This window comes from Heterocephalus glaber, unplaced genomic scaffold (genome assembly GCF_053883595.1).
Source record: "Heterocephalus glaber isolate CG9 unplaced genomic scaffold, H.glaber_assembly_v1.0 deba00001457, whole genome shotgun sequence".
Lineage (NCBI taxonomy): Eukaryota > Metazoa > Chordata > Mammalia > Rodentia > Bathyergidae > Heterocephalus > Heterocephalus glaber.
The window spans coordinates 35,166,787-35,183,568 of record NW_028258305.1 but is presented as its reverse complement, the minus strand read 5'-3'; the positions used below and the strand labels follow the sequence as shown (position 1 = coordinate 35,183,568).

Genomic DNA, 16,782 nt, shown 5'->3' with positions numbered 1-16,782 from the left:
AATAGGAAATGTAAAGCAGGGTGCAGGTAGATAAAGTGGGGGAGCTGGCACACCTTTTATCTTGGGTAGCAGGGAAGGACCTCCCTGATATGGTCACATTTGGAAGTCTTGAAGGAAGTGGGGAAGGAAGCTGTGTGTTTGTGCAGAAGAATATTCTGATAGAGGGAAAACAAAGTGCAGAGGTCCGAGGTAGGAACGTGCAGATAGCAGAGTAGAGCAGGCTGGGGAGAGTTGTAGGAGATGAGGGCTTGCAGGTCACAGGGGGCATTTGCTAGTGCTCCCTGGGAGGACGTTGGCTTGCATCTTGCTTGAGATGGGAAGCCATGGAAGAGAGGAGGGCCATGATCTGACTTCCATACATGAAAAGGATGTGCTGAGTGCTGGGAGGAGACTAAGGTGTAGGAGGGTATGACCAGAAGCTGGAAGTCTAGGTAGGAGACTGATGGGATAATGCAGACAGAAGATGGTTAGCGCACCAGCGCGTTGGCCAGGGAGGTGGCAAAAAGTTGTTGCCTTCTGGAAGAGAGCCCACAGGATTTGCTGTTGAACTGTTTGTGAGATGATGAAAAAGAGATGCAAAAATAGACTTGCAGAAGTCTTGAAGAGGGTATTTAGATGTGAGTACAGAGAGAAATCAACGCTTAATTTTGAGGTGTTTGTTAAACATCTGCCTGGTGAAGTCCCATAAGCAGCCGCACTGTTGGACTTGGCTGTGTGTGTGTGTGTATACATGTGTATCTATCTGCATATACATACACATGTGCATGTATATTTATAGTGTCTCCAGTGTATAGGTGGACAGACACATATGTGCAAGGTAGAAGTGAGTCAGGCTAAACTTAGGCAGAAGTTTATTATACAGAAGCCTGTAGATAATATATAAGTCCACGAGATAGGAGAGGATGGTGTCATCTAGAAAGTCAGTGTAGAGAAGAGAAGAAAAGGCTACAAGGACTAAGCTCTGGGCCTTTGCTTGGGTTGGATCATGAGAAGAGAGGCCACTGAGCTAGGAATGAGGCACAAGAGTATCGAGTGACCTAGAAGCAATGGAAGAGAACGTCCTAAAGCAGAGTGTTCTACTGTGTCACATACGCTGAAAATTGGAGTAGGAGAGAACCAGGAAGTTAGCCATTGGATTTGGCAACATGGAGGCCTCTGGTGACCTTCACAAGGGTAGTTGTAGTGAAATGGTGGCAGCAAAGCCCTGGCTGGAGCAGGCTCAAGAGAGAATGGCAGAGGGGGAGGGGAGATGCTGTGCAGATAGCTCTTTTGAGGAGTTTGGCTGTAAGGGGAGCTGAGTAGTATAACATCCACAGTGGAGTGGAATGGGGGTGTTCTTGAAGGACGGACGCTGTGTAGCAAGTCTGTGTGCTCATGGCAATGAATGCAAAGAAGCCTGAGCAGGCCAGAGAGGAGGAGTTCTGGTGCCTGGAGGAGGGGTTGGCCCAGGTAGGCCCATGCCCTTCCTTCATCAGGAGGAAGGCAGGACAGCGACAGCTGCAGGTCAGTTGAGAGGTATAGGTCCTAGCTTGTGGTTTTTGGGTTAAACAAGCGAAGTCATAGTTGATATTTTGGAGGCGGTATTTGGTGATGTACATTTGATCCTGCTGTTTTAATGAGCAATAAGCAATTCCTTAAGAAACTCAGAATCTATCCTGAAATTTATTCTTGTATTAAATGTGCTCCCCCTTTGGCTATAAGCCTATCTTCTTAAATGTATGTAAAGGGAAGGAAATCACACATGTGTGTGTATGTGTGCATGCGTGTGTGCCTGTGTGTAGGGGGGGCTGGCATAAGGTTCTCTCTAGTGACTACAGTATTAAGGGAGAATTGAAAGGGAGAGAAAGCTCAGTTGTCTGTTGCTTAGGTTTCTATCACGTGTGTGGCACCTGTTTTTCTGTACCTCTGTAGTTACTCCTCTACCTAAATACTTCAGGACATGGAGCTGGAACTGTCCACATCAGTGCTCAAGATCTCATCTGAGATTCTCTGCTGCAGGGCTTTTTCCAGGACTGAAGTGCCCAGTGAAGTAACATTTGGAATAACTTTTTATTCACACGCCACCTTTCTCAAGGAACACAAGGCACACCGTGGGCATTATTTTAATAGTCCAGGAGGAGTTAAACAAGTCTGGAGAGCTGAACAATAAAGTCCTGTTATTTTAAGCATTATTTAATACTTTCGTGATTTATCCTTAAAAGAATTCTTGGCCTTGGGGCAAGCAATGGACTACAAGTGGGAGCATGAGCTGTTGGTTCAGTTTCCCTCACGGCCAGAGGGAATACGTTTGACCTATGATGAGTCAATCTGGGTCTCTCTGTGCAAGCCTCAGTTGAAGGTCAGGGTGATGGCTTTCACCACAGATTGGTTGACCTTCTCAGGGGACATTGCCTGTGCTGGGCTGGTCCCGCCGTTTAAGCTGGGAGAATGCTGATGTCTCGCGCAGCAGCCTGGGTAAATGCTGAGGGGACTGTTTATTCGCCACATCTGATGTGAGTCTTGAACTTGTTATATTTATTTTTTTGCCTGTCTTTGCTTTGGTCATGTCTTGGTCTAATGACTGAAAGATGGCAACTATACTCCGTTCTATTCTGACATGCATTTGTGAAGAATAATTTTCACATTTTTGAATTTTTTGTTAATGATGGTTCAGCAGAAATGAAAACTTTTTTGTTTTTAATCTTGGGAAGGTATCGGCTTTATTCCCATCCCTTTCAACACTCACTCTGAATATGTGTGGTTTGTTTTAAGCCATGTGTCAGTGCCTCTTCTTGGAGGTTTAAATTCACGCAGGGTCTGGCAGAAGCTGCAGGCAGGATGTGGACTCTTGACTGACTAGGAGGCCTGGTGGAGGTGCTACGTGGCTCCAGGCAATCTGTGGTTCTAACCAAGGCCTCTAAAACCCAAGGTGTAAAAGTTCTGGCTTGAGATTTCTGGGGCCAACTCACCTATGAAAATCTAAAAATTACATTTTTTTTTTCCTTTCAGAGAGACCAAGGACAAGAAGCTGTCCAGTGGTTTCCCTGTTAACTCCTGATCGGCCCAACTTTTGCTTCTCAGATTTGTTATTCCTGGTCAGCTTCAGAGGTGCCCGAGATGATGCTTTTCTACCACTCACTAGTCCTCAGCTTGGTTCCTGACTGGTGAAGCTGGGCCTTAGTTGCTGTGAGTCCTGGATCTCTGTGAGGTCGACAGTCACCTCCAGGTCACTTCCTTTACTCCATGCTTACCGGGTACTATGTGTAAGATACCAGAGTTCCTTGAGTATTAACTCATTCAAAGGCCTCCAAGGAAGATGCCTCATTTAGACGAGTGGCCTTTGGAGAGTTCACATCCACTGTTAGTGAATTACTACTATAGGTTTTTGTGTGTTTTTGTGTGTGGTGGTACTGGGAGTTGAACTCAGGGCCATATGCATACCACTGGCCACATCCCCAGACCGTCCTGCTGAACTCTTGGAAGACAACTAGTATTGTCATCAGCCTGTCACTTCTGAGGAATTTGAAGCTCAGAGCAGTGGACCTTAGTTTTTTTATACAGTATTCTAAAACTTAGGCTTTTTTACTCTAGATAAGTTGACATGATTTTAAGAAGTAGGAAGAATGTATTTTCTAATCCATTCAATATTTATGGAAATCCCATTAGAGGTCTGAATGACAGTTTTGTGTCAACATGGTTTTTCACTGTGATTTTGAAAAGATTGATGTGGAAACCTACAGATAATTATCTAGAAGAATTAAATGCTTCGTGAAGAGACAAGAAGACCATTTGGACATACAGGTGTCTGTTTTAGAATGAAATTACTGTGTAGCAGAGTGAATGTAAAACACAAGGGAAAATATGAAATAAAATGTATCTTCTGCTTCCAAGAAGATGTGAACATTGTAAAAATCAGAATTAAATCATAACTGCCAGATGAGTCCAGGCCAAGAGAACTTTTTTTTTTGGCAAAGAAATACAGGTTTTTTAAAACAATAGGCCCTGAGAAAGTCAAGTGCCTATAAAGTGACTACTGTAGCTGGGAGATGAAATGGGAATCATGATGAAGTGCTTGCTTTCCCTGGATGTCTCAGTTTGCCTAAGTGAGCATAATTTTGGTGACTGGGCATTTGCCTGGCAGCTGCTGGTACTACAAGTTAATGCCAGAGAAGACAAAATAGTTGGCACACAGTTTCTAATTTGATTACTGTACTAAAAGCCAGAAGAAATAGAGTTATATTCTTCCGAAGTGGGAAGATGTTGCCTCTTTTCTTTCTTGGGCTTCACACACTTGCACACACCAAGCATCCTCCAGGTATTTGTTCAGTGTGGCCGCGCTGATTTGTTTGTGCTACTGTAAAGAAAACGAACAGGGTGAATTTTGTACCCTTGAGGAATCAGTATTTCATTGTACTTTTTGGAATTTCTAAAGTAGACACCCAGGTAATTTGAAATGTCATGCAAGCATCTAAAGCAGTGGGCAGCAAACCTGTGTTTCTAAATTTTGTTGGAACGCAGCCACACCCATTATTTGCATATCATATTTGACAAGCTGCCTTCCAGTTACCACAGCCTGGTTGAATGGCTGCACTGGTGGCCTTTTGGCCTGAAATCTGAAAATATTTTCTCTATTACCCTTTATAGAAAAACTTGGGAATCCCTGACCTAGAGCCTTGGTCATACCTTCTTAGTGGATGTCATTTTGCAAGGTGCTAGAAGGCTGGCTTGGCAGTTCAGATGCTGTACTCTCTCTCCGCCTCAGACAGTTGGTCTTCATCTCCAGTCAAAGAACCTCTGGGAAAATGTGCAAGGACTGCGTTCAGTCCTCAGTACCACCCAAAACAAAAACAAACAAACAGAAAAACCACCAAAAATCACTGGGTTTAGGAGAAACTTTCTTGAAAAAAAAAAAAGAGGAGCTTTTTCCTCTGGAAGAAGCAACTTAAGAGGGCTGACCATCTGATGGCTCAAGTCCTTCTCACTTCAGCATTCTTTGATTCTGTGGCCAGTGTCCTTGAGTGTTTGAAAGGCTGACATGTGGAAGAAGCATTAGATTGTGAGACTGGATGATCTGCATTAGGGGCAATGGGTGCAAGTTACTGTGAGTACAGATTTCAGCTCCAGATAGGATTGTGCTTGCTAGGAGCTCCCATTCGTAGAATGTGTTTCTTGGGTAATGAGTTCCCTGCCATGAGTGATGTGAAAATAAAGGGTAGCTGACTGCTTGATACTTGGGATGTAAGCACTGGATTAAAGATGATCGTGTAGCAAAACCTTGGAGGCACTAACCTTGAAATGCTAATGGCTGCTTTGGTCAAAGTTGTTTCCATGCTCAGATTTTAACCACATTTTAATTTGTTGTGAATCTCTAGATGCATCCTGGATGATTGTTTGAAAATATAATATGGCCAAACTAGAACAGTGCAGAGGGGTGGAGCTTTTCTGGGTGGGCAGAGATGGCAGAGAAAGGCTAACCTGGGCCCTTGGGCCACTGCAGTTAACAGTGGAGCAAGCTGTGTGCTGCTTCTCACCTGACTTAAAGCCTCACGAACAAACTGTCTCTCTCCAGCTGCTGCTACCATCTTTGCTTTCTGCCTGGGTTCTCGGAAAGAGAAGAGACCTGGCCAGGGGCATATTACACATGCAGAAGTCAAAACAGGGTTTCTGTACTGCTGTCCACCAGAGTTTAGGCTGGGATATGGCTTTGAAGAACAGGTCTGGGTGAGGTCATCGGGTCTCTGTGCAACTCTGTTGTGCTGTCACAGCACAGAAACAGCCAGGGACAATGTATAAATGATGAGTGTGACTGTATTCCAATAAAACTTTATTAAAAGAAACAAGCAGTGGGCCAGGTTTGGCCCTTGTGCTGTAGAGTGCTGATCCTTGAGAGAGACCTTGAAAGTTACAGCTGGAAACATCAGCTCTAGTTCCCTCATGTTTTAGACAGAAGGTGAAATGACATGTCCAAAGTCACCCAGGGTTGAGCCAGAATTACAAGGCATAGTATATTTTTAGTTTAGTTCCCATTTGGTGATTCTAGGCTGCTTCAGCCATGTGGTCAGTTTATAGCATTTGGTTTTTAAGAGAGCCTTGCAGATGAAGGCAACACCTGCCTCAGGTGCTCTGTGAATAGCATTCGTGAGAGCACAAGGATGTTATTTTATCAGAGATAACTCTTCATCAATGTGGCCTGGGCCCTCTACACAGTAAAACAAAATATATGTTGCCTAGGTTCCTATGGAGAAATAATGCCCTGGAGTTGTGAAAAAGAAATGGGCTCCTGCAGCTGCGTCACAGGATTTGATCACTTCAGCTGAGAGTGCCAGGAGATTTGAGACAGATGTTTTCAGACATGCTGCATGCCTAAAACATTTCCAGGGGTCGGGCTGCAAATAGTGACTTAATAAGTGGAGAAACAGGGAAAGTATGCAAGTTGAGGACACAAGAGTTTATTCACCACGAGGTGCGTGGCCAACCTCTTTGCATTACATCTGCCTGTCAGGGTTGGCTCTTTAATCTGTTGTGCCCTCCGTGTTGCTCTTTGTCTGCCCGTGAATAAAGTGCAGCATTGTGGTTAGTAATCCCACTCCAGTGACTCGACTTCAAATGTGGTTTTGGAGTGCATCCCAGAGTTCTGTTTGCTGAGCTTCCCACTCCTGTTTCAGAGACGCCACTGGATACAGAGCAGCGAGCACTAAAGGCTTCCCTCTTCCTTAAACCTGTCGGGTTGTGGGCTCTCTCTTTCCCCTTCTTGTTCTGTTTTTTTCTTTCCTTCTTTCTTTTTTTTTTTTGAAACCTTCAGGACAAGTTCATGGATACTAAGCTGATGTGTTTGTTGTTCTTTTTCTCCCTGCCTCCACTCCTAGTGAGTAACCACACTGGCCGCATCAAGGTGGTCTTTACTCCGAGCATCTGTAAAGTGACCTGCACCAAGGGCAGCTGTCAGAACAGCTGCAAGAAGGGGAACACCACCACTCTCATTAGTGAGAATGGTCATGCTGCTGACACCCTGACAGCTACGAACTTCCGAGTGGGTGAGTTCCTCCACGGTCCCTAACTGTCTTTGCCGGCTCGAGCTCTAGGAGATCATAGCCCTTAGACACCCTTCCATTCACACTGGGTCTCTGTCTGAGTACAAATATGCTTCTCTCAAGACATCTTTTAAATGACTTTCAGAACAATTTCAAACCTCAGTTTTAGTTTCTTAGAGAAATGGCAACTAGACTATTTCCTCTATTGCTTAGCATTTCCCCAGCCATGGTGGTGGGAATGTATAGAGTAGGGCAGAAGAGAGTTTTAGATGGAGACTCGAATGCATATCTTGCACTGATCAGCTTCTGATTCGATCAGCCCACATTGATACATAGCATTTGCATTAGATGTAACTCATGTTACACAGTTTGGAAGGTTGTGATGAAATTTAAAACTTCACTGTATAAATAACCAGGATCTTTAAAAAAAAAAAAAAATCTCTAAAATTTGTCAAAAACCTGTACTTTGGTTGTAGAAGGGGACACAGGCTTGTGTCTTTTGCCACGTTTCTGCTCTGTATCCTGAGCCTGAATTATAAATTGATATATGAGATGAGTTTAGGGGAAGATAGACTAGTATTATTGTAAGTATTATTGTAAGCATTCAAAAACTTTAAGTTAATTTAAATATGAACAAGTAGTTCTGACTGCAAAAGAAGATTTTCTCCAATTTTTTTTTGTTTCTCTTTTACTTTTTTGTAAATGGAGAAAGCATTGCGGTCTACTGAGAGCTGTCATAGTGCCATGTTGTCATGCAATACAGTATTTTTGTCACAGAAAAAAATGTCTTTTATTATTTTTTGACCAATTATGGTTTGCCATGTATACTCAAATAATCACAGACACCCATGTTACTTTATGAGTTACTCACAAGAATAACCCAAATGTCAGACAGATAATAACACTGGCTAGATCTGGTCTTTTTATGGAATATTGCTGTTTAGTCTTGGGAGTGTATGTCTAAGGGGGAACGTAGGAAAGAGTGTGTGTATTTCAAACTGATTTCCATCAAGACAAACTAAAAGGGCAGCTTGAAGTTCTTGTTAGCTCTATGCTTATTTTATTGTGTGTGACTCCCAATCCTTATGAGGTTGAAGCAGTATTCTTAATTGTATTTGGAGAAAAAAAACAACACATGCTCATAGATATAATTTAAAAGAGTATTGTAACTTTCCTGGCTATGATAGGGGTACTTTGGGCATATTTTAAGAAGAATTTTAGCTGTTAGGTGCCAAATGGCACATTATGCATAGCAGGGCAGGGAGCCGAGTTGAATGGGAAGTGTGTTGAAGTGATGATCAGGAAACTGGTCTCTGGTCCCAGTCCTGCTCCTAACCAGCTAATAACCCATAGGCCATGCCAGGTGGTATTTCTGGGCCTTGGTTTTTCACCTCCATAAAATAGATGGGTTTATCTAGTGATCTCTGAAATTCAGTCCACCTCCAAAATCGTATGACATTTTATCAGCGATAAGTAATATTTTTTTCTGGCTTTTTTTTTTGAGGGCTGTAGACAAGAAGGGGAAAGAAAAGGTCCAATTCTCCATATATTTTTCTGGGCTTCGTGGCTTTTCCCGCTTTTCTTTTCATGGTTACCTTCCTTAGTACTGCTTCCCCTTCTTTGTTATCAACAGTAACATCACTCCTGTTTGCATTTATGGTAAATCTTTACGGTAGCAATGACAAAGTAATCAAATGGGTGGTAATTTTTTTTGGCTTGCAGTGTATTCATTTTGAAACTAAATATTTGAGGGCTTTGAGAAACAGGAAGTCTGCTTGTTAGAACACACTGCACACCTTCCTTTCTGGCATTTAACCAGATGTTTAGGAACAGAAGACACATAGCCTATTCAAAATACAAGGTGGAGCAAAATTCTTCACAAAAGCATTTAAACATCAGAATCTAACTCTCCACAAAAGAATTGGAAGAATAGTTTAATTTTTAAAAAGCTGAAGAATTTAAAAAATTAAAGCAGTTTAAAATCTGTAATTGTACACTGGAAATCATTTATATCCTAAGCCATTTCCCTCATGTTAGTTCAAATATTTGAGGGACAAGTTTTATAATTTTCTTTTTTGAAGAATGATGATTATATAGAAATCAGATTGTGAATCTTACAAAAAATTTTAGCGTTCATTTGCATGCATGTATCTTTTTTGGAGTTTACTGCAATTTTATTATTTGCAAAGGACAGTTTTCTAATTTATTTTCTCTATCTGTAGTATATTAAATCTTTTGAAAAATAAGATATATATGGAAAATAGTACAGTTTGAGGAAAATTCACATTTTCATAACTGGCTCGCAAGTGTCTTTGGCCTCTGTTATTTACGGGTGCCAAAAGGTAAGGGCTGGTGAACTGTTTCTGATAAAGAAGTAGAGAGGTTACACATTGAATTTCCTGGGCCCTGGCCCCTGTGGCAGCGACTCACCCCTGCGTCATAGTATCAGTCAGAGACAGTAAGAACAGGACTGGATGTGCCGTGCCGCCAGAGCAGGTAACTGGGCTACACTGGACGTACGTTCCATAGTTTGTGGCCCCCCGCTCTGAGGAGGAGAACTAATACAAGAAAAAGCATGTGCATTTCACATTAACGATCCATTTAGATAGTCAGAACAGCAGAAATAATTTTGAATATTTGCATGATGATTTACCTTTGTTTCGAAGGAATATCAGTAAGGAAATTCAGGCACAGAGGGAAAGTGAATTGGTTCTAGGTATACAGTGAGTCACTTAGCTAAGACGAGACCCTGGATCTCCTTTTGTCTTCTGTGCACCTAACCACCCCCCCGCCCCCCAGCCCCTGGATGCCATGTACAGGTGGGGAGTGAGGGCCTCGAAGAGCTGAGTCTTCCAGGAAGGCTGGGTGGTATGAGAGAGAGAGAGAGAGAGAGATACAGACAGTGACAGCGGGCCCATGTGGGTTCGCATCCTGACTTCATCGGGCATGCTTGGCTCTGTGCCCTCTCCGGGCCAGGCCGCCTCATCCACCCCGTGGAGGCAGAAATAGCCACACAGAGGGTTGTTCTACAGCAGGCATGTGGACCAGATCCCTCCCGCACCTATGGTGCTTCTTTGTTGTTGTTCTGTTGTGTGGTGACTGTGAGTCTGGCTGTTCAGATGTGAGGGGCGGAAGGTGCTTCTCCCAGGGCTATTAAACCCACTAGCCACTCTTCTTGAGTGCTCAGTGGGAGAAAATAATAAGTAGAATTTCCGTTTAATATAAGGAAGGCCCCACTGAAGGTGTTATCTAAGGGAATTTTTCTTCTAGAGTAAGTATTTTTGTGAATGGTGACATTGATATGGTGTATGGAGCACTGACATTGAGTGGAGTTATCTGTGTTTAACAGATTTCTAATTATAATGACTTTTTTTCCAGCACTGTACACTCTGCTTCCTTGTTCCCTCTGACCCCTGCCTTTTTAAAAAATGGAAACATACCCTCCATGGGTAGGCCAGCAGGTTTGCCACTGCTGTTTTAATGAATTCTTAACATTTCATAGGGAGATAATGAAATGACCTTGTGGGAGTTTTGTTTGTGAAGTCTAAATTTCCTTTAACAAGGAGAATATAAGAATTCATGTTGTAACAACTAGAAAAATTCAAAGACAATAATCCTGTCACTCGATATAACATTTTGGCAGAAACATTGGAAAGGAGTCATGACTGCTACAATAACACACTTGGTTTATATGATGCTGCTTTCTCTGAGGAAGTTGTGACTCACATTCCTTGAGCACCAATTGAATAATTATAGAAATATATATGATAATTTACGAACTGTGTTTTCATATGTTATTTCCTTTGATGAGAGAGGTCAGTCATCGTGTCTATAATTTGCAAATATGACATCTGAGACTTTCAGGGCTTGATTAAAGGTTATAGTAAGCTTTTCTTATTCTAATGTCATGGTACTTCCAGCTGTCCCATGATGCTGCCTATGCGATACTAGTATTAAATGATTATGTATAAAATATGGTACTGTATTTTCCATGATAAACAAATCATAAGGCTGCCTCTGACAAGCTTCCGTCTGAGGAGGTGATGCAGTGTATCCATAAATAACCCCACATCGGGGTCCAAAGTGTCCAGCAGGAGCCCAGAGGGGAGAAGCCGTGACCTCCTGAGGGAGGATGCTTTGAGAGGACAGATGGCAGGCAGCACTTTTATTTCCTCTGTTCAACATGCTCCCCGACCTCCTAAGCTTGTTGTTCCACCCCGAGTAAATGCATACTGCCTTATTGTTGACCGATAGAGGCAGTGGAACTTGAAACATGGAAAGTCCCAAAATAAAGATGGATGGAGGGTAGGGAAGGAGAAAGGCAAAAATTATATGGGAAGGGAGAATTTACCCAGTGGAATCGGATGTGGAATGGGAAGACACGGGTTGTTTCTGGAAACTGGGCCTAGTTTTATTTAATAATAGTAGATGACAAGTCCGGGCTGGAGTAGGGAAGGCTGCTCAGCACTTCGAAATGCAGGCTTAGAAGTTTGGGTTGTACTCTTTCAGGGTCTGCTCATACAGTTCTCTGAGGAGATGTAGATATTGACCATTTTGAAAAAGTGAGACAGATGTTCTCTTTTTAGGTGGGAAACTAGTGTTTTCAGAGGCCAAGTTTCTGAATGAATGGTGACCTGCAGCCTCCTCCACCAGTTCTGAGGTTTGCCTGATGCTCTGCACTGGAGATCTCCCCATCTGTCTCTCAAAACCAACCTAATGCCATCGCTAAACTCATTCTTAGATGCTCCTCACAAGGAGGGAAGAAAATTCCCTCTTCAAGAGGCATGAAATAAACTGACACTGAACAGCTCAAGGTGGGGGAAGCATTTGGGTTTTTTTCTGGTGACTTTGTTCAAACACTGAGATATCCATGAATCTCTGCTGATTGTCGTTTGGGCCCCTGATGTTTATACAGCATGGAAATCAATGGAAGTGTCAGTGGGTCACTGGTTAACTGGTAACTGTATTTTCTCTTCAGTGTATTTTATAGGTATATTTTATATTTCTAAATAATAATTCAATAAAGTACTAAAGAAAATAGTTGCCTTTCATTTGGGCAATTTAGAATGCCTAAAAACTGCTCAAAGCGGGCCTGGGATTTAGCTTAGTGGTTTTGCCGCCTGCTGTGCAAGTGCAAGGACCCGAGTTCGATCCCCGGTACCAAAAAAAACCCAAAAAAACTGATCAAAGAAACTATCCCCAAATATTTTTAGTCTTATCAAGTGATTTTATTTTCTAATACTGAATAAATGTCATAATGGTTTTTTTCTTTTTTGGTACTGGGGATCAAACTTGGGACCTTGTACTTGCGAGGCAGGCAGCGGAACCACTGAGCTAAATCCCTGGCCCTTTTGTCATAATGTTTTTATTTAAACTATAGAATATTCTTAAAGGGCTGATATTAGACCATTCATTCACTTAACGTATTTATGGACCACCTATATGGTTTAGGCATTGGAGTTATAGCAATGAACAAAATGGAAGTCTTTGCCATCCTGCAACATTAAAAAAATAATATGCCTATAAAATAGATGAAGTTAGTGGACATTATACTGAGTGAAATAAGCTAGTCACAAAAAGACAGGTACCATGTGATTTTATTTCTGTGAGGGACCTAGTGAAATTTATGGAGATAGAAAGTAGAGTGGTGGTTGCCAGAGCTTAGGGGGAGGATAGAAGAGAGGGTTGTTGTGTAATGGAAGTAGAGTTTCAGTTTTGCAAGATGAAAAAGTTAGGGAGATTGGATGGACAGCAGTATGAATGTATGTAATGCTAATGAACTGTAGACCTACAGGTGATTAAGATGGTCAACTTTATGTTAAAACGTATTTTATCACAATTAGAAATAAAAACTTAGAAATATATAATATGTCTATACACTATCATCAAATATATCGAATCAAAAATATACTGTGAGAAATATACATGAAATAATGTCCAGTAGTGATAAATGCTATGAAGAGAAATAAAGTGGGGAGGGAGATAAGAAATGGGGAGTGTTGAGGGGGAGGAAGCTTGGTTTGCTAGCTTGACAGCTCCAAGGAGGCCTCTCTGGGGAGACAACATTTGAAAAGCCCTGGATAACATGAGGGAGCTCGGTGAGGGAGCATCAGAAACGTCATCATGTGACGTGACAATGCCTTTTACTCTGTCTACGCTGGGGAGCCGTGTCCAGAAGGCTGGTGTGCAGAGGATACGCTCAGACTTTTCCAGGATGCCATCTTGGGCCGGGTTTCATCCTCCTGTCTTGTGTCAGGGAATTTAATTAATAATGTCTTTAGAAAAGAGCCTCATTCCCAGAGGATAGAAGCAAGCAAGTCGTATCCTCTGGGTGGAAAAAAAATAAAAGGTTCTGTAATTAACTGCAAAAGGAGTCTTGGTGATTTAGAATAAAAAGTGAAAGGTTTTCAATATAAAAACTTTACCAAAACTCTGTCACCTCTTTCTCCAACATTCTTTTATATTAGACGGATGATGTGATTTTGGTGTGGAGCTTGGTTTTCATGCAGGGAAATAAAATGAGACAGTTTCAAGGGTTAGTTGGAATGAGGAGAGTCAGTAGGTTGATCTTAAGAACCAAAATGCACAGAGAATGTGGTCCCATTTGGAGAAGGAGGAAAGTGCCTGTGGCAAGAAAATAAGGGATGTCCGAGTATAGAATAAGAAGATATGTCAGCAGCCAGGACAGTTCTTTAAAAAGTGAGCACAGGTAAGAGAGGGTTCAGTAGTTTGCAAGGTCTGTGAGAAAGGCATGTGTGATAGATTGTTCCTCCTAAGCCAGGCCTGGCCTATCTCACAGCAGTGGATGGGCTCCTTCCAGGGGTTGTGCTGGGCTGCCTGGTGTAAATAACCTTTCAGATTTCCTTGATGTCTGTAACACAGTGTCACGAAGTGTGTATTCTTTCCTAGTCTGTCAGCGTGGGAGTATGGAATGCTCTTTGGGAAAATCCAGACTCCTAGTGTAGCGTCTGGGGCCTTCCAGGATTCTGCTGCTGCCTGACTCCCCGCCATTACTTTGGCTATGCCCCTTCATCCGTCCTTGTAATTCTCTACCTTTGTCAAACTGAGCTTGGAGATGCCAGAGGTGTCCAGTTCCGTGGGCCCTCCGATCCTCTGTTCACAATGCTTCCTCTCCCTACAGCTGCCTTTCCCCACCCAGCTGGCCTGGGCTGTCACCCACTTCATTTTCAGGACTCAGCCAAGTGACAGTCCTGCTGCAAAGCCTCATCTTCTTATTTATTGCCACGCCTGTGTCTGCACTGTACTTTACAGTGCTTGGGAACAAGCACCTGCTCCTCTATCTCAGCGTCCCCTGATCCAGCACAGTGCCCACTTTGGAGATGCTTGATGCAATTTCTGTTGACAGTAAATCATGCTGCTATGTCATGGGGGCATGCAGAGACATCTCCCCGTACAGATTAATTTTCAGGTAAGTAAAATTATGGAAATGAAATAACTGACCAGTCTCTGTAGAGTTTATAGTCACAGGAAAGAGGATATTTCACTAACTGCAAGATGCTCAGAAAAAGGGCCTGCGTGGAGCACTTTATATGGTAGTAGGTACTTTCTCCCCTGGGAAAAGTAGTTAGATTTCCATACACTTCATAGAGCTGTTTCTGCAACATGAGATCCCACCTCCTGACTCCTGCATCAGTTGAGATACTGGCAGTCCCTTTTAAGGAAACTGTGGCCATCCCAATGTCATTTGACCCCTGGTGGTCTGGTTCAGGTATACTGTGGATGAGCCCCAGGACCCAGGCTGGCAATTTCACCTCTTGGGTTCTCAGCTTCCATGCTGGTATAATGAATGGGATAAGCATTAACCTTCCTTGGAGAGCTGTCCTGGGGCTCCCCAGAGGGAGCAGGCCAATGGTATATGGGAGGTTCTTGGATTGATCTGATGACCTTTATCTTTTTCTCAATATGGTAAATCCTCCTAATTCACAAGCTCTATCTCCTTTCCTGTGGAGTGGAGGCTTGGCTCAGGGTGCGGTGCCTATGGCTCCTGGAGGGTCAATAGGGCTTGTGACTTGTGTACCTCAGAGGCAACAGCATCTTCGTGTACTGATCCCAAGAAGACAATAGCACCGGGAGAGGCAGGGGGATGTTTTTGTCACTCCTTCACTTTGGTCCTCTCATAAGAGTGCACAGAAGGCTCTGTGCTTGTCTTCTTTTAGGCTTGGGCAGGTTTGACTTTGCACAGGACACTGTCCAGAATCCTAATCTCGTGGCCAAAATGGCAGTGCAGCATCCTCTCTTCGCTGCTATGGCCATGCTCTTCCTGAGGTGTTCACTTGCTTGCACAGGAAGCTCTTGCACTTGGCTCGAGCCTGCTGGCAAGGGTGGAAATATTTAGCAGTATAATACATTTTGGAGCCCAAAGCTGTGGTCAGGAGGAAAAATAATCAGCCTGAATAGATGGGGCACCTCTAGTGACGTGTGATAATGACATCTGGTCCTGCTTTGTGCTCTTCACTCTGCTGTCAGTCCAGTAACTTACCTCTGGGCTTGTAGGTTAGAGTAGACGTAAGAAAGCTGGATATAAAGCAGATATTGTGATCACATTTCTGAGATACAGTATATACCTACAGCATTTATGGGCATATGAGTTGGGCTGAATTTTGCATCTATTAGACAGGTCAAATATTTGTACCAACTTTTAACCATCTATATATATATATATTTTTTCCAAGTAGAGAAGAAATAATGAATTTGTGGATTGTTGGAAAAACCTCCTGGAACTGACATCACAGCTGATGTGAAAATGTTTTTGAGGGCAGCCACACAATCATTGTCCTGCTAACCAGTCCAGGAAAATAAAATAACTACCAAATGGAGAAGGTTAGAGTTAGTGAGGAAGCTTAAGATTCATTCTCCAAGTTATATCACAAATAAAGAGAGTAGAAGAGCCAGATACCATTCCATTTGCCAATTTAGTGTGATGTTGTTATTAATGCACTTATTAAAACTTGATTTTTTTATTTAGTTGAATGGTGCAGGCTTAAGAAATGGTATACTGCTCAACTTCATTATCTTGAATTTAGTCTCTTGCAATAATTACTAAAAAACTGGTGCAACTGCAGTGTTGGCTTCTTGCAGGGTGGGGCTGGGGTGGGGGACAGACAACAACTTTATGCTGCAATGAGAGATTTCCTCCCTCTAGACCAAACTTCAGATGCCCAGCGGATTCTGTAGGAATTTATTCTGGAGTATGGGAACTTTCTAAGTTTTCCTAGTACAAAAACTCATCCTAACTTTGATCGTATTTTCCCTGGAAGAGGTAAAAGGGAAATGACATTAAATGACATTCTTGCAGGGAAGAAAGAGGACCACTGCCCTTTTCTTGGCAAATGAGGAAATGTACTAGAACATTCTTGGCTAAAAATCCTATTTAGCAAGATTAAAATATGTCACTTTTTGCCACTGCATTGTCCCTTTCTGAAGAAAGGGTGATTTATAAGCCTTCGGGATCTTCTTGTGGTATTAATAACATCTTGAGCCAGCTGTTTTATTGGGTGTACACAGAGGGTAATTAGAAACATCTGAGAATCTGATAATGTGCCCAGAAAACCATGACATTGTGTGGAAAAGAAAAAATAAAATAACATTCAAGCTAAAGTTGTATGCTTGGTAAATAGATTAATTTGTATTAAACAAAATTTACTTTGTATTATATACCGTTTTCTAAAAAGAAGCAAAACTCTTCAGGCTGAAAATATCCTTTTATTGAAATACACTCACTGCAAAAATCATAACCTTATTTGGTAAAAGA

The 16,782-nt window shown here is 42.4% G+C and overlaps 1 protein-coding gene across 15 annotated transcripts in view; it reads left to right on the top strand.

The window, feature by feature from the left end:
- Positions 1-16,782, top strand: part of Ltbp1 (latent transforming growth factor beta binding protein 1) — a 435,679-nt gene that overhangs the window by 209,085 nt on the left and 209,812 nt on the right. For 11 of the 15 annotated variants that reach the window (XM_087216162.1, XM_087216160.1, XM_087216159.1 and 8 more), the window contains one exon: positions 6,846-7,013. The exons of 1 other annotated variant lie outside the window; for it this stretch is intronic. In XM_087216162.1, coding sequence (XP_087072288.1) covers positions 6,846-7,013 — 168 coding nt within the window. Of the gene's footprint in view, positions 1-3,146; positions 3,166-6,422; positions 7,014-16,782 lie in introns of those variants that run through there. 3 more of the 15 variants (XM_087216166.1, XM_004839279.3, XM_004839281.3) reach the window with 3 other exon arrangements.